At 45.4% G+C, this 23254-nt stretch overlaps 3 protein-coding genes and 1 non-coding gene across 4 annotated transcripts; 3 read left to right on the top strand and 1 right to left on the bottom strand.

Annotated features, from left to right (window-relative positions):
- Positions 1–55: 55 nt before the first annotated feature.
- nufip1 (nuclear FMR1 interacting protein 1) lies at positions 56–5791 on the bottom strand. The gene is made up of 10 exons (XM_030353692.1): positions 4827–5791; positions 4446–4519; positions 4254–4358; positions 4070–4132; positions 3722–3798; positions 3421–3513; positions 2583–2752; positions 1921–2058; positions 1500–1726; positions 56–732 (listed from the first exon to the last, which is right to left on the bottom strand). Exons 1-10 carry the CDS (start codon positions 5062–5064, stop codon positions 250–252), a joined length of 1668 nt encoding a protein of 555 aa, XP_030209552.1. The 5' UTR covers positions 5065–5791; the 3' UTR covers positions 56–249.
- Positions 5792–9414: 3623 nt separating this feature from the next.
- Positions 9415–14485, top strand: nop58 (NOP58 ribonucleoprotein homolog (yeast)). The gene is made up of 15 exons (XM_030353694.1): positions 9415–9598; positions 10029–10105; positions 10218–10270; positions 10448–10572; positions 10694–10830; positions 11257–11321; positions 11713–11847; positions 12073–12218; positions 12460–12586; positions 12862–13025; positions 13135–13269; positions 13382–13443; positions 13535–13692; positions 13807–13922; positions 14059–14485. Exons 1-15 carry the CDS (start codon positions 9554–9556, stop codon positions 14113–14115), a joined length of 1602 nt encoding a protein of 533 aa, XP_030209554.1. The 5' UTR covers positions 9415–9553; the 3' UTR covers positions 14116–14485.
- LOC115543165 (small nucleolar RNA SNORD11B) lies at positions 12270–12353 on the top strand. The gene has a single exon (XR_003976688.1). It is a non-coding gene; the product is annotated as a small nucleolar RNA SNORD11B (small nucleolar RNA).
- Positions 14486–14772: 287 nt separating the features above from the next.
- On the top strand, positions 14773–23045 carry wdr12 (WD repeat domain 12). The gene is made up of 13 exons (XM_030353695.1): positions 14773–14983; positions 15281–15375; positions 15771–15865; positions 16256–16362; positions 17329–17444; positions 17944–18098; positions 18264–18309; positions 18441–18526; positions 19125–19265; positions 19759–19864; positions 20184–20316; positions 22157–22229; positions 22763–23045. Exons 1-13 carry the CDS (start codon positions 14943–14945, stop codon positions 22838–22840), a joined length of 1272 nt encoding a protein of 423 aa, XP_030209555.1. The 5' UTR covers positions 14773–14942; the 3' UTR covers positions 22841–23045.
- The last annotated feature ends 209 nt before the right edge of the window (positions 23046–23254 follow it).

Here is a 23254-nt window from a genome sequence, read left to right as displayed (position 1 = left end):
TTGATTTTACAATATATTTCACGCGTCGATAAAAAAGGTCAAAACAAAGTTCTTATACCAAGAATTTGATTTAATTTCACAATATCAAATTGTACACTGCATGGCATCTTAGAAAAATAATTCGATTTGAAGAAAAACAAAAGGATACGAACAAGGATAAGAGTTTCACAAGTGTTTAACATAAGCAAATCGATTCGATATAACATATATATAAGTGATCACATTTTGTTATTCTGATGCCTGTCAGATCTAGTACTCCCATATTTCTTCATCAACTAGACGGGTGGGTGCGACTTCCTCTGTGGTCATCGTGGCGATGTCGGGATCTTTGTCGCCCTGCGTTTCCTCGACCATTGGAACAGACTCCGCTTGCTCGCTGTTTTGCGTTTTTTCCGATTCCGCTGGGTTCATTGCAGTCTGCTCGCTCGCCCCGGTCTCCTTGGCGCCGGACTCGTCACCGTCTGCCTCCGTTTCGGAAGTTCCCTGAAAGTATGCTAGAGGCACTTCTGCGGAGACTTCCTGTGTCGATTTTGCAGTCTTCTCTGCGCTTCCGGTCTGGCGCTCCTCTTTGTCAGCCGCGCAGGCTGATTGAGGGAGGCCCCCGCTGCCGGCCGCGGGGGAGGCCTGCCGGTCCTTGGGTTGGCCCTCTAGGCCGAAGAAGGTGCTCTGCACGACGTAGCGCACGCACTGCAGCAGCACATTCCTCTCGTGACGAATGTCGGGCGCCAGCAACTAGACGCAGAACAAGCAGGGTTGGGGGAGGTCAGTACAACAGATGTCGCTAGGAAAAGCGTTGCCTCTTGCTAGGATACATTGCCTCATTGTGGGATAGATGCTGTTTCGTTGCTAGGTTACACTCCGCCTCATTGTGGGATACATGCTGTTTTGTTGCTAGGTTACACTCCGCCTCGTTGCTAGGTTACACTCAATGCCTCGTTGCTAGGATACAGGCCGGCTAATTACTAGGTTACACTCCGCCTCGTTGCTAGGTTACACTCAATGCCTCGTTGCTAGGTTACACTCAATGCCTCGTTGCTAGGTTACACTCAATGCCTCGTTGCTAGGTTACACTCAATGCCTCGTTGCTAGGTTACACTCAATGCCTCGTTGCTAGGTTACACTCAATGCCTCGTTGCTAGGTTACACTCAATGCCTCGCTGCTAGGTTACACTCAATGCCTCGCTGCTAGGTTACACTCAATGCCTCGCTGCTAGGTTACACTCAATGCCTCGCTGCTAGGATACAGTCCGCCTCGCTGCTAGGATACAGTCCGCCTCGCTGCTAGGATACAGTCCGCCTCGCTGCTAGGATACAGTCCGCCTCGCTGCTAGGATACAGTCCGCCTCGCTGCTAGGATACAGTCCGCCTCGCTGCTAGGATACAGTCCGCCTCGCTGCTAGGATACAGTCCGCCTCGCTGCTAGGATACAGTCCGCCTCGCTGCTATGATACAGTCCGCCTCGCTGCTAGGATATAGTCCGCCTCTAAGTTTCTTCTCACCATCTCCAGTAGCGTCGCCCGTTTCTGGGGAGTCATGTGACCTCCCCCTCGCCTGCCCCTTCCCCCTCGGCCCCGCCCCCGTCCTCGTCCTCCCCTGCCTCTGTATTGGTCCTGGGGGGAGGCTCCAGGGTGTGAACCCAGGGGCGTCTCTGCATCCTGGGGCCCCCGTGAAAGGGATTGGGGCGGGGCTTGGGTCCCTCGCTGGTTAGCCCTCTGAATTGGGAGGGCTGAGACAGACAAATACAAACCCATGTGAGGCAATTGACTAATGAGTCATTTAGCAGACGCTTTGATCCACAACTAAGAGGATTTAGATACGTGACATTACAGACCAGTTGGCTGGGAGAAGATAGGCACCGCACTTCTTTGAATGAATTCCCATCCCCCACACACGAAACACACAAGCAAGTTGCAAACTCACCCTGGGGTTCCTCGTCACTGTCGCTCTCCGTCATCGAGCCATAGCTGGCCACCAGGGACCCCAGTCCTGAGCTCATCTGTTTAGGGGCCACCACTAAACCCTGCTTGGAGGTCCCAGAGGAATCCTCTTTATCAGAGTCTGGAAACACAAGGCAGAAGGGTTAAGAAACGTATGCATTTATTTTGGTAAAGTATTTTTTTTGATGAAGTCATGAATACAATTGTAGCTAATTTTCTCATTTGTATTATTCACCTTTTGGCAAATATATGCTACAATGTGTTATTTTGTGTTTTTGAATCCAAAACATCTCCAAAACTTTTGACCAATTGCAAAATTGGTCAAAAGTTGTTATGTTTTCCTAATCAAATCCTGGGGGACTATATTGGGTCTTAAAGCTGACATATTATATCACCAGGTGTGAGTGATTAGCCGTTACAATCCGTTTGGAAAATCGGCCTCTTCTGACTACATGTATGACAGATAGATGAGCAACAGTCCACTTGGTAGGCTGGTAGACTGATCTATACAGCACACGTCTAGGTAGAGACACCCACTTGTGATGTCAGAAGAGGCAGATTTTCAAAACTGCTTGTAACGGCTAATCACACTCGCACCTGGTGGCATAAGATGTCACCTTGAGCGGGCTCTCGCCTCCGACTCACCTGGCTCGTCGCTGACGAGGGCACCTAGGGGGTCCCCGTCGCTGGCTGCTGGAGGAGGGGCTGGGGGCCCCCCCGGGGCGCCATTCCCCTGGTTCCGATAGCCTCCTGGGGAGCCCCTCTGAAACCTGTTGTTGCCACGCCCCCTCCCCCGCCCTCTGCCTCTCATTCGCCTGGAAACAGGAAGTCAAATGGTATCTTTCTTAAATGGTCATCACTTCTCCGTTTTTAACCGTTTTAAATTATTAACAAACCAAGAGTGCTTGAGGTTGTGGTCAGGCTACCTCTATGCATCCATTTGGCAACTACTCTTTTATTCAAAGCGACCGTTAATTCTTCAAATTAAAGTCGCAATGGGCTAGATTGAGCACCTCCCAGTTATTAGGCAGGACTTAAAAAACACAATAAAAGTGTTGTGTCCACTTTAACTGGCTGTGCAACTGTGTGATGCGAACTAGCATAGCTCAGGTGGCTGGGTTGCGCAAGTGGGAGGGGATTTGAGATTAAAATTATAGTTGAGTTATAGGATGTGATTTTATTGATTACATTAATTTAAATCCCTATCAGCATTGACAACAGATATGTGCAGATAATTTTAAGCTTCTTCAACTGGTACACGTTGCGACTCTAAGGAGAAGGCAAGGCACATTGTGTCGGCTTCGTAAAGTGCGGACATTGCAGTTCAAACTCAGAACATTTCAGCCAGACACCGAACCCCCTAACAGTCACTGTACTTTACACTGAAGAGATATACACAGTGAGGGAACAGTAATACTCCTACATGGTAAAACAACATTGGTTCTGATCGAACAATGGCTCCTGACTCTGCGTTGGGACTCACCCGAACTGGGCCGTCTCAAGCACCCCTCCGCCCTCCTCGCGGACGTCCTGTACTTTCCTCTTTTTCTCGACATTATCGACCGTCGGGTAGTTCCTAAATCAGACAAATATGAAAACAGGGTCAGGTCTGAGAAAAACAAACCAATGTCCACCAATTACCGACCTTTAAAATTAATACAAAAACATAGTGAAGGATAACAGCGCTCTGAGTGAAGTGGACTGTGGCGTCTACGCCAGTAGTAACATAACACATCTAGCGCTGAGCGACCAGGCTAGAGGGAGGGTGCATAAGGAGGACTGACCTTCGTCTCTCCTCCCTCCACTTTGTGATCTCCTCCTGTGTCTCCAGCTTCATTCTCTTCGCACCAGGAGCGTGGCTCTGCGACAAACAACCAATACAACCTTTAATGTGTTGTTTCACAAACTATTTGAAACTGGAGGGTATGTGAGATGTCAGCAACATCATCAAATCATAGATTGTCTCAGCTTTTAAGAGCTCTTTCAGCTCAAATTCAAACAATGCGATTTAAAACAATGTGTTTATCACCATGTTTTGGGTTAATTACTACCCTAACATTACTAAATAAAAAATAATAATAAATAACAGAATGGAGAATCTTTCTGATTTTATCAGTGTCTTCAGGGCTTACATTTCTCCAGTGGATGGCCACCATTTTTTCATGAGCAGTGAAGCTGCAGTCAGCAAAAGAGCACTATGAAAGAGATAAAAAGAACAATACACAGTTAGCCTAGGACACCATTAAAACAGAAGGATAACATCCTCTTGGACTTTGATTTATGAGTAGTAGAATGCTCAATGAAAGAGTGAATCACCTTGATGTGCTGGGACATATGTTCGCTGTGTTTTTCTTCAGTTTTGAAGCCCCGGTCACAAGGGTCACAAAAATAGGGGTACTCTGGTTCCTTCTTAAATTTCTGCTGTGGATTTCAGACCAATTGGACAAAGTTAGCACAGAGGGGAGTATTTCTGCTCCGGGGGGGAAATTCGGGAAAAATATTTAATACCTTTTTTCCATAGTTGTTGGGCGGCCCATTGTTGTTGCCCCTGCCTCGACTCCATCCGCGATTAAAATGTTGCCCTAGTACAGAAAATAAAGTTTTCAACTTTCATTAATGACAGCTAAGGGATGGGATTAATTTCCCATCCCTTACACGCTCACACACTTGGCTTTAACTAATCTAGCTGCAGTGGAATACTTTTCCATATCCCCGTAATTTGTGATCGTATAAACGACATCGCATAGTCCCATTATAAATGGTTATGCAAAAAGCATCAAGTAACGGTACTGTATCAGTGTTAGTTCAAATAGGAAGCTAGCATATCCTGGCAAGCAAACTAAAGTCACAGGTCGGATCTGCATCCTTGCCCGGCGGACAGTGACCCACCATGTTGATGGTGTCCTGGACCGTCGTAGCGTCCATCGTAGTTCCCAGTACCGGGCGGCGGGCCGCCTTGCCAGCCGGTGTTGTAGGCCCACGGGTCGGAGGGCGTCTCGCTCCAGTTCCACATGCTAGGATGGAAGTTGCTGGAGCCGGGTGGACGTTGAGAAGTGGGGGGCATCATGAACGTATTTGGAGGAGGACAGCCAAAGTCCGGCGGAGGATACTGTCCGTTTGCATCCATACTGCTCTCATCCACGTTTTCAACTCAGTAGGAATATTAATATTCAAAGGTTTACCTGGGCAACGACTTCAACGTGGTAGCGTGCGGTACCACATGTGCATGTTTATACACACTGGCGCGTAACTTCCGCCGGATGGGGAAAGCCAAATCTGTTCGACTAATAATATTCTTCTTCTTTTTCTTTGGTTTAGTCAGCCTTGACGCAGCTATGGCGTATTGCTGCCCCCAGTGTTTTTTATTTCCCTCTAAATCCTTTTGTATATTCCAGTGTTGTGAAGGTAATCCAACAATTCCTTAGCTCTTTAACCAATGAATCCAGATTCAGAAGAGTGCGCATATTAAAAAATGATTCCCCAGCTGATCCAAGATTCCGGAAAAGAGTCCTCCTTCGACTGGAATAGAGCTTACACTGGAGGAGTACATGTTTCACAGTCTCTATATCCACACTCACACTTGGGTCTGGGTGTTTGCCATTCAGAGCCAGCCCACCCCTCAGCCGCACACAGTGTCCAAGCCTCAGTCTTGAGAATACTACAGCGTCTTTTCTTTTACACCTAAAAGTGCACCTATCTTTGTTCACATTTTCCTGCTCTGAAAAGTACGCCCTTCCCTTCCTTTCCTTCTCCCAAGATTTTTGCCACCTTTCTTTTAGAGCCCTGTTTATTTTTTCCATGTACTCAGGAGCCCCATATTGCAAATTCATTTGCACTGTTTCCTCCTTCACCGCCTTCTTAGCCTCCTCATTCCCTTTCACACCCACATGTGCCGTCACCCAGAGAAACCCCACCTCTCTACCTCTGCCTTGTAAATTCTAAACAAAGACTGCAGTATTTTCACAATTAAATCTGGCCTGGACTTGGATTTTCCTTCTTTTATCGAATTTAAAGCTGCAGCTGTATCTCTACATAATATTGAATGCCCCTGCTTATTATCCTCCACCCATCGTAATGCCCATGGAACTGCCAACATCTCTGCTGTGAATACTGTCATGTGAACTGAGATTATCTATCCTTTTTTGTACCCGATTTCAGGAATGCTAATACCCACTGCTACTTACCACTCTCATGCTCCTTTGACCAATCAGTGTAAATGAGTAGATGATCTCCCCATACATTACACCCTCTGACATCCTTGATTTGCTTACGCTCAAAAACTTTATGTAAACACTGGGATCTGGGATCAGCCATGACGGAGCAACTGAGCGACACACTGGAGGATAATAATAGCCCCAATACCAATTCCTGTGTCAAAGATTTGAGATTTTCTGCAAAGTTAGTTTTAGAAGTTCTTATTCCCATAAACTCAGAATGATCACCCAGTAGGTATTTTGTTGGTAACATTTCACTTTCTCCTTTGAGCTTCATTAAATATTTCAAGCCAAGATTATGTCTTCTTAGTTCTAGCAGCATCTCCCCCATTTTTGCTTTGACTATGTCTTTTCCTTGGACTATGGCTTTTGCTTGGACTATGTCTAGTTTATTTAACACCGAAAAAACTGCTGATCCATAAACCATGCATCCATAATCAATTGCTGATCTTATCATTGCTCTGTAAATCCTCATCATTGATTCTCTATCAGCCCCCCAGTCAGAACCAGCCACACAACTAAGGACTTTAATTATATTCCCACACTTCAAAGATACTATCTCAATATGCTTTTCCCCTGTCATTCTTTTGTCCTACCACATTCCTAGAAACTTGAAATACTTGACTTTCTCAAGATTGTTGTTGTACAATTGAAATGTCTGTGATGGCATCTTTTTCTTATTTCCAAACACCGTAGGCTATACTTAGCTTTATCTGTATACATTTTAAAACCCTAGTCTTTGGCCCACTCATTCACTTTCTCCAAAGCCTTTAATTTGATTAAATAGGTAGGGGAGGTTCCTCCCTCGCTCCCAGACAGCCCCATAATTTGCGAATAATGAAAAACCAAAGCCTTTCCCCACTCTACTAAACATGACATTGACTAGTATATTAAAAAGAACCAGACTTATCACGCTTCCTTGAGGGTTTCCATTCTCCACCTCAAACTCATCTGATAGTTCATTTCCTACCCTCACTTGGATTGACCAGTTACTTTTTTTTTTTTATCCAGTTCTCCCTCTGATTCCACCTAATCATGTCATATGCTTTTTCAATATCCAGAAAGACTGCTACTGCTGCTTCCTTATTTGGTATAGCTTTCTTTATGCCCATGTCTAAACTTAAAACAGCATCCATTGTCAACCTTCCCTGCCTAAATCCACTCTGATGAGTCACAAAAAAAACACCTTCCTCGAGCTTATCCACAAGTCTATCCGTTATCATACGTTCCATAATTTGACAGAAGAAGCAGACAGAAGTCAAGGCAATTGGTCTATAGGAACTAGGGCTATCTGATTGCTTTCCAGGTATCACAATTGGAATAATTACAGCATGTTTCCATTCTTTTGGCAGACACCCACTCTCCCAGACATTATTAATTAAGGCAAGCATTTCCTCCCCCATAAGTTCTCCAGAAAGTTTAAATAATTGATATCCCAATCCATCCCTACCTGGAGAGGCATCTTTTCCCTGATCGATTGCTTTTTGAAACTCTCCTAGTGAGAAAAACATATTGAAATCATCATAATTATCACAGTTAATTTGCAGTTTATCCAGGTTTTTTCCCAATATTTCACATCCCAAACTTCTATTTACATCACTTACATTGTTAGAGCTATGTACTTTATGGACTAACATATTTGCTTTTTCTTTGTTATTTATAGGTTCAATTCCATCACAGTGAAGGACAGGGACTGCTGTCTGCTAAAAAAACCCTGTCATTTTATGAACGAGACTCCAAATCTTGTTCGTATCCGCTCCTAATTTACAACAAAAATGTCTCCAACTTTGTTTCTTTGCCTCCTTGATGACACGTTTAGCCTTAGCTCTAAGTCTCTTATACTCAATAGCATAGCTCTCTAATATATGTTTTCTCAACCTTTTATAGGCCCTATTTCTAGCTCAGACTGCAACGTTACATTCTTCGGTCCACCATGGAACCACCTCTTATGGGAACTTTTTTCTTAGGAATATTCTGTACTGCAGCTGACCAGATTACCTTAGTTAAAGAATTATTCCACTCATCTACCCCTTTCTCAACCTTTCTCTCTAACCCTATCTATTAATGATAAACCCACATGTACATCCTCCTCAAACTTGAGCCAATTAACCCTTTTATAATTAAGCCTCAAGGACAGATTGACTGGTTCCTCAATTAAACATATACCAAATTTGCAAATGATTGGTACATGATCGCTTCCCACAGTATACAGATCCATTGTCTCCCACCTACTAATTGATGCCAACTCTGCTGATGCAATTGTAATATCTATGGAGGGAAGCCCTGTCCGACTTGTTCTAAACCATGTAGGTCGACCATCATTTAACACAACTAGCTGTTTTTTGTCTATAAACTCTTCTACAATTTTCCCATTCCTATTTCTCTTCTTGCTACCCCACAGCTCATTATGAGCATTAAAATCCCCAACCCACACCACTGGTTCACTAATCTTATCCACAATTTCCTGAAAATGATTATCCTCTAAATGGAAGCAGGGGCTATCCAAATTGACAATGGTGATTTTCCCTTGGTTAGTCCATACTTCTGTGGTAACACATTCTAACACTGTAATAACTTCTTCTATACCGACTTCCATTTCTAATGAAAGTTGCACACCCCCCTCCTGCTGTATTCTCTCGATCTTTCCTTTCACATTTATATCCCGTATAATAAAATCAAGTCTTGGTTTTAACCAAGTTTCGTCAATGCAAATTATTTCTGTTTTTTCTTCGAGCCCAGCTAACATGTGTTTAAACTCTTGCCCATTTTCAATTAGACTCCTAGCATTACATTGCATTATATAAAACATAATACAAAGGACACTAATCACAATCAGAATCCCCATATGTAGGCCTACTTTCCATTTCCTCTTCCGCATTATCATCTAAGCCTGGATGTTGACTTCCATTTGACCTTTGATCTTCTCAACACACGCTCACACACTTTTCAAATAAACAAATGAGAAAAGATAAATGCAGCACCAAAAGTACAAATAAACATAAAAGCACTAGGCTGGAGCCAAAGGACAGAAAAGTGGAGAAGCTCTGAGCTATCAGCCAAGCACAAAGATTTAGTCACTTAAAGAAAAGAAACCTGGGTGTTACAAAAAAAAAAGTGCTTCTTTAGTTGGGGCACATAACCAATTTATAATATCTTTATATTTATGTATTTTGTACCTTCATACATGTGAGAAAGGTTCATTCTGTCGGTGGGCCCTAGAGGGCGGTAACAAAACACGGCGTCTGGTTAACGGGAAACGAAGAAGAAGACGCAGCAGCAGTACAGTCCCGCGTGTGCCTCACTCTTCTTCCCAGCAGCGTGTCAACGTGGTACCGCACAGGACCTCTCCATAGAGAGAGAGCAGCCCAAGTTTGCATACAATACACTGAAAAAGACAGCACAATGTTGGTGCTATTTGAGACCGCCGCTGGATATGCTATATTCAAGGTATGTGTTTACCTATGGTTCTTTATTAGGGTGAGAAATACATTAATAGGTTTCCGGATAGCTTTTCAGGCGGACGGGTCGGTGGGTTAGCTAGATTGCTAACTAGTCATGTGCCATGCTTGTATTTGTTAAGCAGCCCAGCGTTACGATCAATCAACTAACCAGCTGATCTTTAGTACAATTGCGACATGATGGTTAAGGAATTGCACTTTATGGGTCAAAAGGCTGTCTCGGTTAACATAGCGCCGGTAGGATTGGTTTTATGTGTGGGCCTGCTTACCACGTGTGCGTGGATGGCTAATCCGACTGCCAAAACATGTGTTTTGTTACTGGGAATTGCCATCTCTCAACGATACCAGGCAGCAACTGAAGTTGGAAAGCGAAAAGTGTTTATTTTTTATTGTTTTCTCAACTGTGTAATCTTTCCAAGGTCCTCGATGAGTCCAAACTGCAGGAGGTCGACAGTCTCTGGAAGGAGTTCCAGACCCCTGAGAAAGCCAACAAAATGTGAGTGGTGTTTTGGTCTTCATGGATCCAACTTTTTTTTTTTTAATCTATTTTACTCGTAATCAAGTCTGCTCGGTTCATCACTAATGAAGTTATTTATTTCCCTTACCAGCGTGAAATTGAAGCACTTTGAGAAGTTTCAGGACACAACCGAGGCCCTTGCAGGTACGGATCCATATGAAACCCTGTATATTTAACATGGAACTCTACGTACTTTAGTTTTTTATTCTTAAATGATGTTTGCATGTCTAATCAAACATGACCTATATCCAAATAAACTTGAGATACAGATTCTGCTCTGCCCACTAGTATGCTTAATGTACCTGTGCTTTCTCCTCTCAGCTGCCACGGCCATGGTGGAGGGAAAGATTGGCAAGAGTCTGAAGAAGGTTCTGAAAAAGGTGGTGGCAAAGGAGGCTCACGAGCAGCTGGCCATCAGCGATCTCAAACTGGGGGGCGTCATCAAAGTAAGAAAGCAAACAAAATACAATACTGTTTCAATAGACTTGAAAATTATGTGTAATACGGTGCGATGAGTGAATTCAATCTGCACTGTCCTTCAGTCTCTAACCCTCTTGTGTCTTCCAGGAAAAGATGAACCTGAGCTGCGTCCACAGCCCGGCCATCGCTGAGCTGATGAGGGGCATCAGGACCCAGATGGAGGGGCTCATCACCGGCCTTCCGCCCCGTGAGATCAGCGCCATGTCCCTGGGTCTGGCCCACAGGTACATATCTGTCCTTTAGTGTGATTGCAAAGGCTACACACTAAGGCCTAGACGTTCTGGGTCAGTTGATCCAGCACTCGGCATGCAGGTGCCAGATATTTACAGCCCCCCCGCCCCCCCCAAGTGTGCAATCTCTTCTGATAAGAACAGCAGGCGGTGACGAAAATGACATCCTGTCGTGTACTGAATCTCTAACTGATGTTCGTTCACTACCTCTTCTGAGCCTTTGTTGTTCCAAACACCAAACATGCAACCAAACATATTTCGAAAATAAATGACCACCATCTAGGCATACACAGTATAAAATGTTATTGCCATTCAAGATTGTGCCCTTGTTGCTATCATATACTTTTCCAAGTAATTGGATCGGATTAAAATAAACATACCTTCTTGACCTAATCAGTTATTTCATCTTTCGTTTTACAGTTTATCCCGCTACAAGTTGAAGTTCAGCCCAGACAAAGTGGACACCATGATCGTCCAGGCCATCTGTAAGTTTCTTCGTTAAGTGAATCCCCTATGGCTGTAGAAATGTATCTGTCTGGTGACCATCTTTATACTATATTTTTGTACCTACGGTTAAGGCTCAATATTGGCAAGGACCTTTTATATGCATCGCAATGCATGGATCGCCATTAAACATATTTTACTGAAAATTAAAGAATTTGGTAAACAGTTACAACTTTATGTGTACCACCATTTTATTATTCTAGTACCATAACCTGTAGGTGCCGTGTGTGGACATTATTGCCGAACTATATACGGCGACAATCTGCTGTTCTATTAATTTTCTTCTCCAGCCATACATTGGGCTCAGCAAAACATTTTTTAGTTGTGATAACGAAAAAGTTGCTAAAACCTCACCTTAAATTGCCTCCCCAGCCCTTCTGGACGACCTGGACAAAGAGCTCAACAACTACATCATGAGGTGCAGAGAGTGGTACGGCTGGCACTTCCCAGAGGTGGGAAAGATCATCACCGACAACCTTGCCTACTGCAAAGCTATCCAGAAAATAGGTACGACCCTACGTCAACGACATGCCATGCACATTCAAACACCCTCCTCTACCTACAGACCGAGGAACTATATTGTGTGATTATAATAAGGGGGGAAACGTGAGCCTGTTTGACACCCCCAGTTTTCAACTCCTACAATGGGTCCATGCTGTGTGAACTGAACCATGGCTAGTTTGGGTCATCCAGAAACCCCCTCCCATAGCTAAACTGGTGTCTTTCCTTCAGGGTTCCGCACCAACGTTGCCACGACAGACCTGTCTGACATCCTCCCGGAGGAGGTTGAAGCCGAGGTCAAGTTGGCCGCCGAGATCTCCATGGGAGTGGAGGTCTCTGACGAGGACATCACCAACATCCTGCACCTGTGCGAGCAGGTAAATACACGGCAGGGTTGGACTAAGCGTTTGATGTCCAGGGTCTGTATGTAACCGTGGTGATGAGGACTATAAAAAATATTCCCCTGAAACAAACAATGTGGGTATTAAGTCACTATCTCTTCTGAGCGGCCTGACAACGTTTTTCGTACTTCCAACGCCTGGAATGGTCATTGGCGGATTACACTGATTAACGGCAACGTTTTTTTCTTTCTGTATATTTCTTTTTTCCAACCTCCAGGTGATCGAGATCACAGAGTACCGCGTGCAGCTGTACGACTACCTGAAAAACCGTATGACTGCCATCGCTCCCAACCTGACGGTTATGGTGGGGGAGCTTGTCGGAGCTCGGCTTATCGCTCACGCAGGTGTGTTACAACCCGCCCCATCTCAACACCCCCTGAAAAGCTCCTCGTCAAATCTCTTATGCGCAAAGCAGGCGGTGACGAAAATGACATCCTGTCGTGTACTGAATCTCTGATGTTTGTTCACTACCTCTTCCGAGCCTGTTGCCTTTTCAAACGCTGTTGGCAAAGTCCTCATAAAATGAGCACTTTAGTGGCACTAATCAACCCTGGCCAATTAGATATAGTGATACTGAGCTCGTTTCTCGCGTTTTGCTTCGGCACCATTTGTCCCGTAGGCTCCTTGATGAACTTGGCCAAGCACCCGGCCTCCACCGTGCAGATCCTTGGGGCGGAGAAGGCCCTGTTCAGAGCCCTGAAGACCCACAAGGACACACCCAAGTACGGCCTCATCTATCACGCCTCTCTGGTGGGGCAGACCAGCGCCAAGAACAAGGGCAAAGTGAGTGATCTTGCTTTAGCTTGCCTGACATGTTTGCATAGTTGTGGGACAGCGACTAGCGCTTTGATGTCTGCGATCCGTGTTTTCTAATCTTTTGTGTTGCATTTAGATCTCCAGAATGCTGGCGGCTAAGTCGTCGCTGGCTATCCGCTACGATGCGCTCGGGGAAGACACCACCTCAGAGATGGGTATTGAGAACAGGGCAAAGCTGGAGGTCCGACTGCGCCACCTGGAGGATAAGGGGGTACGTAGCACCAAAAACTAGTGTGTGTGTGTGTGTGTGTGTGTCATCTTTGGACGGGGTGGCATCTTGGAAATGTGACAAAATGACTCATTTGCTTTTTCTTTTTTTATAGATCAGGAAGATAAGTGGAACTGGCAAAGCGATGGCGAGGGCAGATAAATATCAGCACAAGAGGTAACCAATCAGAACGCAGACCCGAAGCAACGCCGTCAGTCTGTAGGGTTGGTACACGGGGTCTAAACATGCCCACTCTCCCCCTCCACAGCGACGTGAGAGTCTACGACCCCTCCGCCGACTCCACGATTCCCAGCACCTCCAAGAAGAGGAAGTTTGAGGAGGTGGAGGAGGAAGAGGAGGAGCAACCCGCCACACCCGCTACCAAAGTCAAAAAGCCCAAGAAGGAAGCGGCAGCAGCAGTAGAAGGTGGGTTGAATATGGTTTAGCTTCTCGGGTCTCTGAGGCAGTGGTGTCCGGTTGATGGTCCCCATGACGTACTGTCGATGGTCCCCCTAACGTCTTTATTTCTGTGTTTTTTAGAAGCTGAAACGTCAGAGGTCGCCGAGGTAGAACCTCCCAAAAAGAAGAAAAAGAAGGATAAGAAGGCAGAGGAACCCGCTGCGGAGGAGGAGGAAGTAGTTGTAAAATCAGAGGAAGTAAGTCTGGCTTCTGCTTCTTTTCAATTAAGACGTTAATCACTGCAGCCAAAACAATCGTTTAACTGTTCACAGAACCTGAATGACCATATTACAGAACACTTGCTTATAATGGGCTGTTTTTTGTTATTTCCAGACGACAGAAAAGAAGAAAAAGAAGAAGAAAAAGGTCAAGGATGAGGAAGACGAATAAAGAACAGATTCTATATATTCTTTAGTTTAGTTTTTCTTGTAATTTCTACTTGTAAATCTCCCTACAAAACTGTATGACTGACTTTTTCCGGATGTCTCGAATGCTTGGCCACATGTCATTTATCATTTTTATTAGTGTGATTATGATCACAATTTATGTTTTGGATTTATGCACAAACGGGTTATCTGTTTTACTTTCATGAATAAAAATCATCAATTGTTTCATGGCCACCTAAGTTGTACTACTCCTAGTTGACCATTGTGTATAAGCTCATCTGTATCAGACCCTGTCATGAAAGTGCACTTTCAGTTTTACTTCAAACTGGGAATGCATCCTGGTACAATAAAAACCTTTTTTTTCCAAAACCTTACGTTCTTGACTTCCTATACCGTAAAATTGTCTTCAAAATACGTGCACTAACTTTAGCTATGGCTTGAAAATATAGCCAAAACAACCATGGCTATAAACTAACTTGTGGTACATTTGAGGTTAATTCAGAGTACACCAATTTATGAATTAAAAATCCTATGTATCTTAATATCTTCAATAAAAAAATACATAGGAGTTGGTGTATAACAGGACTAAGCGGAACACGAGCATCGATCACGGACTTAATCAGACATCAGTCTATGATCTCAGACATGACTAGCAGAGAAACGATCCGAGCGGTCGATCGACCTCTCTGGCTCGATTGTTATGTCTTTCCATTTGCGCCACATGGCGAATGATAAGACTGCATGGAAGACGTTAAGTGTGTTTTGAAGCCGCAGTCACTAGTTTAGCCTTATCCTAAATGTCCCGTTAGTGTTCACAATACAAAAAACAAAATGTCGCAATTACAAGCGAGATTCTACACGGAGAACAAGAAGTAAGTATACACTACGTGACGCTAAAGTAAGGATATGATGTTACCATGGTGGCCTCGCAGCATTAAGTTGTGGGATGCTAACGTTACTTAGAGTCGTATCGGCTGTGATACTGAAGGGAATTTAACCTATTCGCGGTCCTTCGATCCCACTCTATTGGGTCTTTGTATCTCTTATATCCTAATAGTTGAGATCCGTTCTCCAGATCCGTATGTTACCTGACATGGTTACCATGTTAACTTCAGACCCCCCGCCGAACAACTTTGCCAAAGCTAACCCACTTTCATGTGTTCTTCTAGGTATGCAGTGGATGACGTCCCGTTCTCCATCCCAGCGAGCTCTGAAGTGCTGGACCTCGGAAATGTTATCAACAAGCTCCTCCAAGCCAACAATGGTAAAAATTCAGACTTGAAGACAATTCACATCAGTGGTTATGAACCGGTCTAGACTCAGGACCCACATGTGTCATGAATACACAGTATGTGTAGAGTATGTCAGAACTGCACATCCTGTATGAGTACGTGACAAATAAGAACTCTTGAATCTTAAGTATCACCCCCAAAATAACTATTGTTTTACCGATATTTCAGATATCAACAATGCCTGCATGGTATGGTTAATAACATGCAGCAAACTAATAGCTCCACCAATTGAGGCATATCTCCATGAAATATGACCCCCCCCCCCCAACACAATATAACGTCTCACAATATAATCATCGCTTATAAACAAATGCATTGATGACTTTTACTTAGTTTCTTATTTAATACTCTTTCCCATCCTCTTTAGGATCTCACAAGCAAGTGGACTTTGACTTCCTGGTCAAGGGCGTGTTCTTGCGGTCGTCCCTGGCCGTTCACATGGAAACGGAGAGCATATCAACGGTATGTCCAGGGCAGTGGCTGCTACACCTTATTGGATGCTCTGTCTGGCTGTCACTACAGTCTTGACGACCTAAACCTGGTGGGATCCCCCAACGGTGCATGCAGTATGCTTTTGAACTATCCCTATATGTTTTATAATGTACAAGAGTAGATGATGCATGAGACTGTTTTTCATGAGGCCTATTGGATATGGAAGGGTCTGTTCTCGATGTAGGATAGCATGTTTATCTTTTAACAAGGGCTACTCCCCTACAGTAAACGCTCCCAAGAATTATTTTGGACTCTTGATGCGACATGGTAGGAAAAGGAGTACTCCCAATCGGGGGAGGCAGTTTGTCAGTCTCTTTGTCGTGAGGTCTAGAGCGTCTCTCCCCATTGGTCTGTTTTCAGGAAGATGTGGTTGAGATCGAGTACGTGGAGCGGATCAGTGCCCCGGAGCCGGAGGAGTGCATGATGCACGACGACTGGATCAGCGCTGTGCGCGCCGACTCAGAGTGGTGAGCGGGTCGACATCACACCCTAGACAGTTGACACAGAGAGTCATTAAGGAGCAGGTAGGGTTAGACAGTACAGAGACAGGTCATTAAGGAGCAGGTAGGGATTAGACAGTACAGAGACAGGTCATTAAGGAGCAGGTAGGGTTACACAGTACAGAGACAGGTCATTAAGGAGCAGGTAGGGGTTAGACAGTACAGAGACAGGTCATTAAGGAGCAGGTAGGGTTACACAGTACAGAGACAGGTCATTAAGGAGCAGGTAGGGGTTAGACAGTACAGAGACAGGTCATTAAGGAGCAGGTAGGGTTAGACAGTACAGAGACAGGTCATTAAGGAGCAGGTAGGGGTTAGACAGTACAGAGACAGGTCATTAAGGAGCAGGTAGGGTTACACAGTACAGAGACAGGTCATTAAGGAGCAGGTAGGGGTTAGACAGTACAGAGACAGGTCATTAAGGAGCAGGTAGGGTTAGACAGTACAGAGACAGGTCATTAAGGAGCAGGTAGGGGTTGGACAGTACAGAGACAGGTCATTAAGGAGCAGGTAGGGGTTAGACAGTACAGAGACAGGTCATTAAGGAGCAGGTAGGGGTTAAACAGTACAGGGACAGGTCATTAAGGAGCAGGTAGGGGTTAAGCAGGACAGAGACGGGTCATTAAGGAGCAGGCAGGGGTTAAACAGTTAAGAGACGGGTCATTAGGGAGCAGGTAGGGTTACACAGTACAGAGACAGGTCATTGAGGAGCAGGTAGGGGTTAGACAGTACAGACACAGATCAATAAGGAGCAGGTAGGGGTTAGACAGTACAGACACAGATCATTAAGGAGCCGGTAGCTAGCTTGCTCAAGATGAGGACATCTAACCTTTTGGCTTAGAGTCCAATACCCTTGCCACTAGACTATCCACCCCCGCTCAGTGGTGGAGCTGAGCGAGCCAGGAGGTGACCCCGCCCGTCTCTCCCTCGCAGGATCCTGACGGGCTCCTACGACAAGACGGCCCGGATCTGGTCGCCGGAGGGCAAGGCGGTGATGACGGTGGCAGGACATACGGACGCGGTCAAGGACGTGGCCTGGGTCAAGAGAGGTGAGCTCCAGGCCCCGGGGGGAGTCTAGAGTATGGTCGTATTTATCGTTAAAGACAGGTAACAGGGAGTGTCTGAAAGGATATTAATAGAAGGTCAAAGTCAGCTTATGAACTCTGTCTTGGAAAGAGCCACATTTGTAGGGGTCCGGTCTGAACCCCACAACCCCACCGCTGTTTGGTTTAGTTTGTGCTTCTTCAAAGTCTGAGACATCGTAGCTTTATTCAGCAGCACCGTCATTTAAGTGTACGGTCATTTTTGACCACCTCAGCTATTGGCTCCAGGAGGGAAAACAGACTCCACACATTATATCGGCTCAAAAAACTAGAAGGAAATCTATAGACTAGATTACATTTGATTTCAATGGACTTCACGATGCATCATTTTCCGGTGCTCAATTGCACACCATCGCATTATTTAGTAACATTATTAGAAGTAAATCATATATTTTCCATTGTCCATCACCTAACTCATCGTCCCCTGTGACCCCGTGGCGTCCAGAGGGCCTGACGTCGTGGCTATTGACGGCGTCCCTGGACCAGACGGTGCTGCTGTGGGAATGGAACTCTGAGAGGAACAAGGTCAAGGCCCGCCACTGTTGCCGCGGTCACGCCGGGAGCGTGGACGCGCTCGCCGTCGACCCCACCGCCTCCAAGGTACGCCGGCCGCCGCCGACGACGTGGGGGAACAATACAATAAATAGCTTTGGATTTGTTTTTGGCATCACCGCACTATGGCTGCGACCTACTTTTTTCCATGCTTCCCGAATGGTTTAAGGTCTATATAAATGACACAAGCTGTCTGTGTCTCTCCCGGTTCAGTTCTGCAGCGGCTCCTGGGACAAGATGTTGAAGATTTGGTCGGCAGGTACGTGTGCAGTGACAGGGTTTCACACACCCCCCCCACGGTTCACAGCACCCTCTGAATATAAAAACAGCAGCACTAGTGCAGGACATAGGGGCTCACCACGCTGCGACCCTTCCTCCCTGTCACTGCAGTCCCCTCGGAGGAGGAGGAGGAGGTTGCGGCCCCCGCCAACAGACCCCGGAAGAAGCAGAAGACGGAGCAACTGGGCCTCACCAGGGTGAGTCCCCCCCCCCCCCCCCACCTCATCTCCTGACAAAAAAGGATTGTTGGTTTCAGCAACATGTTGGGATATTGAGCCGTTACACAATCATAATGAAGTCAAATTTGATTATCCCACTAGGGTGAGATAAGGACGCAGCCATGTATTGACAAGCACACCATCAACAAGACACACGCGTTCACGCAACGCAAGGGGGTTACGGGCGCAGCAGCAAGGGCTGTGATCGGTCTGCTTACTAAAACCCGACGCAAAACCAAAACAGGTTCACGATTCTGCGAAGCGTCTGCGTGGTCCTTTGCGTTGTGTGAACGTGGGAACATAATCCGCCCTTGAGATAACAGTTGGTGATGGAAACACCATGAAAACACAAATGACAGACCAGTACATAAAAATACATAAAATACAGCGCAAGATCGCTACATAGGGAGGCCAAGACAAGCAGTGGTCCAGGAGAACAGGGTGCAAAACAGGCATAAAGTGCAATAGTAGTGACGTAACTTTTGCAAATTGTGTATGTTAGTGGCAGTACATACAAAGGAGAGTTTGAATAAATGACACTGCCCCCCCCCCCGTGATGACAACGCCCGCTCCCCAGACGCCGCTGATGACTCTGGCGGGCCACAGCGAGGCGGTGTCCTCGGTCCTGTGGAGCGACGCCGACGAGCTGTGCAGTGCATCATGGGACCACACTATCCGCCTGTGGGACGCCGAGACGGGCGAGCAGAAGACCACGCTGGTGAGGGACACTGCACGCACGCCTCTCTGTTATATATATATATATATGTTATATATATATATGTATGTGTATATATATATATATATATATATATATATATATATATATATATATATATATATATATATATATATATATATATATATATATATATATATATATATAATTATACGCATAACAGATGCACAAAAATATAACACATTGCACACATCTCTGACATAACAGATGCTCACATATATAACCGTTGGCACACGAGCACACACACACTATTTGTTGTGTTTTCCTGCTCCTATTCTTCTACAAAGCTCAGTTCTGTAGGAGCTGTACTGTTAACGCTGACATTGCAACCACACGCGCACCTTTCCATGCATCACCATGTTTGCACGGAAGGTCCAAAGACGTGCACACCTTTTGCATAAGCAAAGACAGGCCCTAGCCTCCAAGGCAAACGGGGTGACGGTCCGACAGATGACTGATGCGATGTGTTCCTCAGACGGGCAGCAAGGTGTTCAACTGCGTCTCCTACTCGCCGCTCTGTCGGCGGCTGGCGTCGGGCAGCACCGACCGACACATCCGCCTCTGGGACCCCCGCACCAAAGGTAACCCCCCCCCCCCCCACTGAGAATCAGGGACCATCTCCTTATTAGAGTCACTGCTACATGAGGAACGAAAGTGAATGGCAGTTTTTAATAATTTTTAATAATCGGATACAAAACCATTCCAGTAAGACAAATGAGAAGAAGTGTGTACCCTCACATAACTCACGATTCCTTTACAGGCAAAAGTTTAAGAAAAAACTGAGTATACATTTATAATAGCAAAAACAACGCCTGCGTCCACATTCCCCTTTGAGACGATACAGTATCTGTAGTTTTTTTTTTAAAACGTCTCCCCCCCCCCCCCCCCCCCCCCCCAAAGACGGGTCGTTGGTGCTGCTCTCCCTCACCTCCCACACGGGCTGGGTGACGGCGGTGAAGTGGGCGCCCTCCCACGAGCACCAGCTGATGTCGGGCTCCCTGGACAACGTGGTGAAGCTGTGGGACACCAGAAGGTGAGGGCTCCTGGGCTACTGGGCGCAGCCGGTGTGTGTGTGTGTGTCACACACACACACACACACACACACACACACACACACACACACACACACACACACACACACACACACACACACACACACACACACACACACACACACACACACACACACACACACACACACACACACACACACACACACCCAGTTGTGCACCAGTGGCGGCTGGTGGTTTTTAAAGTGAGGGAGGAAGGACTGCGCGCTTGGTTGCCATTGGCCTGCTTGCACTGTTGGTGTATGGTGGCATAAGAATGTGAGACTCAAGTTGTTTCAGGGTGTTTTGGTGAACTACAAAATAGCAGGGAGGGAGTTATGTGAACAAAATGTATACAAAGCCACCAGTGGCATCACTGTAATTTGAGAAGGAAAGGATGCAAAGCATATTAGTCAAATCAGGCCTACTATTGATTTGTAAAAGTAAATCAAAAAATCTGGGCCTATCATTGGGCCTATTTTTGCCCTCACTGACTGAAGTTATTTAGCTATGTTTATTTTCAGTTACAATTGCTTGTAATGCTACCAGTAAGTCATGCGTACCTAGCAAACCATGTAGCACTCACAACACTGACGTTGCCATTACTTCTGGTGACCTTGATTTTGGGAAGTGGTCTACCTCTTTCTTTGGTCGCTAACTTAGCACTGTAACTGAATGAATGGAATGCTTTTTGTAATAAGACGTTAACAATGTCCTCCATTTCCAATGTTTCCATTGTGCATTTAGGATCTCGCTATCGCAGATTTCACTTGCTCTGCGTCTCTGACTGAACACCGCGGCAATGCAGACCGGGTTTGCTATCGACAGCGTTGCCAGATTGGGCAGATTTCCCGCCCAATGATGATCTTTCCAGCCTAACATGGTTAAAAGTAGCCCAATTGGGTGGGAAATTGGACCAATCTGGCAACACTGCTCAACATCCAGGGATCCTGCTTATTGGTTCAAAGCGCAGACGGATAGATTTTTGCGCGAATCAGACCCCTTAAGGTCCCACCCACTCAGAGGAGGATTTTCCTCCTCTCTCCCATTGAAACCCATGTTATCCACCGGCCGCCAGTACTTTCGGGAAAATGAATGGGAGTGAACGGTGGCAAAGGGAGGACGTTCCTCCCTGAAGTAATTGTCAATAGGCGATAGGGGGTGCTAATGTCCCTTTACCCAGGGAAACGAACATTATATATTCAAAGGCAATAAAGTAGTCATATTTAAGGGCATTAATTCATTACAATAGTCTGGGCAATCTACATTTTTTATTCTCAACAATGTTAGGGAGGATCTTCCTCCCTCTCCTCAATGGAGAAGCCTCCACTGTTGTGCACTTAAAGGTACAATATGCAAGATTTGCGATTTCCTGCTAGCTTCACAGTCGTATGCTCCTGCAGAGTTGGAGCAATTAACCCCTAATTAATTAGTCCCCCTGTAGCCTTAGAGTTCGCGTCTACAGGACTATGTGTTTTTACAGTACATTTCTAACAATTCATTTTTGTGTATTGTACCTTTCATTAATGATCACCATTATTTTAGTTTTTCTATGTCTAATGTTGTGTGTTGGACTTGCACAATAATTCAATATTATAATTATGACATGGATTGGACCAGTTTAATGGGTCTAGTCAACGGCACACAGAACTCTAATAAGCAAGCTGCCTTAACCTAACCCTCACCTTCATATAACCGCCTTTTACCTTAAACCAATCACTCTGAGTTGCTTATGCTTGTCACTGTTTCTTCATCAAAATCCGTGAATGGTTCGTCTGCCTGACGTGATAACCAACGCCTGCTTGTCCCCACTGCGTCTCCCAGCTGCAAAGCGCCGCTGTACGACCTGGCCGCCCACGAGGACAAGGTGTTCTGCGTGGACTGGACCGAGAGCGGGGTAAGATGGTTACCGCGGCAACGCATCAAGCACCTTTTTATGGTGTTGACCTACCGTCTGGGTCGTTGCAAGAAAAACGTGTGTCAAGATGGGACGCCTCGCTACCAAGGCGACGGCGGGAGGAGGACAGCTGGGATGGAGAGGACTTCGTGGGCTCTGACCTTTCTTGAGTTGTTTACAAGGATCAAACATGGTCTCACTTTCACAGACTAGTATAACAAAATAAAATACAGTAGCATAAAAATTGTGAAAGTTTTGACCACATTAATGAAGAGTAATTGATAACACAACTTTTCTAGTCATTCATAAAATATACCTTTTTTGTTACTTGTTAGGTAAAAAAAATAGAACATGAATAGAACTAGGGCGACCACCGGGTAGAGCGCGTACCATTAAGGCCCAGACCTGACGACCCGGGTTCGATTACTGCCCGTGGTCTTTCCCTCTAGCTCCCTTACCTTCCTTGCTTAATCTCTTAAATAAATAAGTAAATAAATATAACTAATATATTTGTTCTTTTGTTGTGTTTTCAGCTGATGCTGAGTGGCGGTGCGGACAACAAGTTGTACACATACAAATATTCCCCCTGCAAGACGGACGCCGGAGCGTAGCAACGCCCCGATCCAAATAACCAGATGAAATGGATTTATATATGGACATTGACAAACTGGAGCCAGCGAGTTGGGAGTTATTATGCTGTTGAGTGTCGTGTGCGCGCCACTTCCCAGTGGACTAGTGTTTTCCGACATTGTTTCTTTGTATTTCTTTTGAGGTGTCCATTTTAAGATGACTTCATAAATTAACTTTGTCTCCCAATATTGTCTGTCATGCGTTCTTGTTTGGATTTCACAATGTGCTCAGTGCTGGTGTCGATGTTATGCTCGCATACTACTGGTATGTTACATTTTAGAGGGATTTTCGGGGGATAAACACATTTCCACCCAAGGGCTGGCTTTCTGTCGGATCAAATTCCACATTGGATTCATAAACATTTCAATTGTCTTTCAAAAGGGCCAGAAAATATG

Source organism: Gadus morhua, chromosome 4, assembly GCF_902167405.1.
Source record: "Gadus morhua chromosome 4, gadMor3.0, whole genome shotgun sequence".
NCBI lineage: Eukaryota > Metazoa > Chordata > Actinopteri > Gadiformes > Gadidae > Gadus > Gadus morhua.
This window is presented reverse-complemented; position numbering and strand designations above follow the sequence as displayed.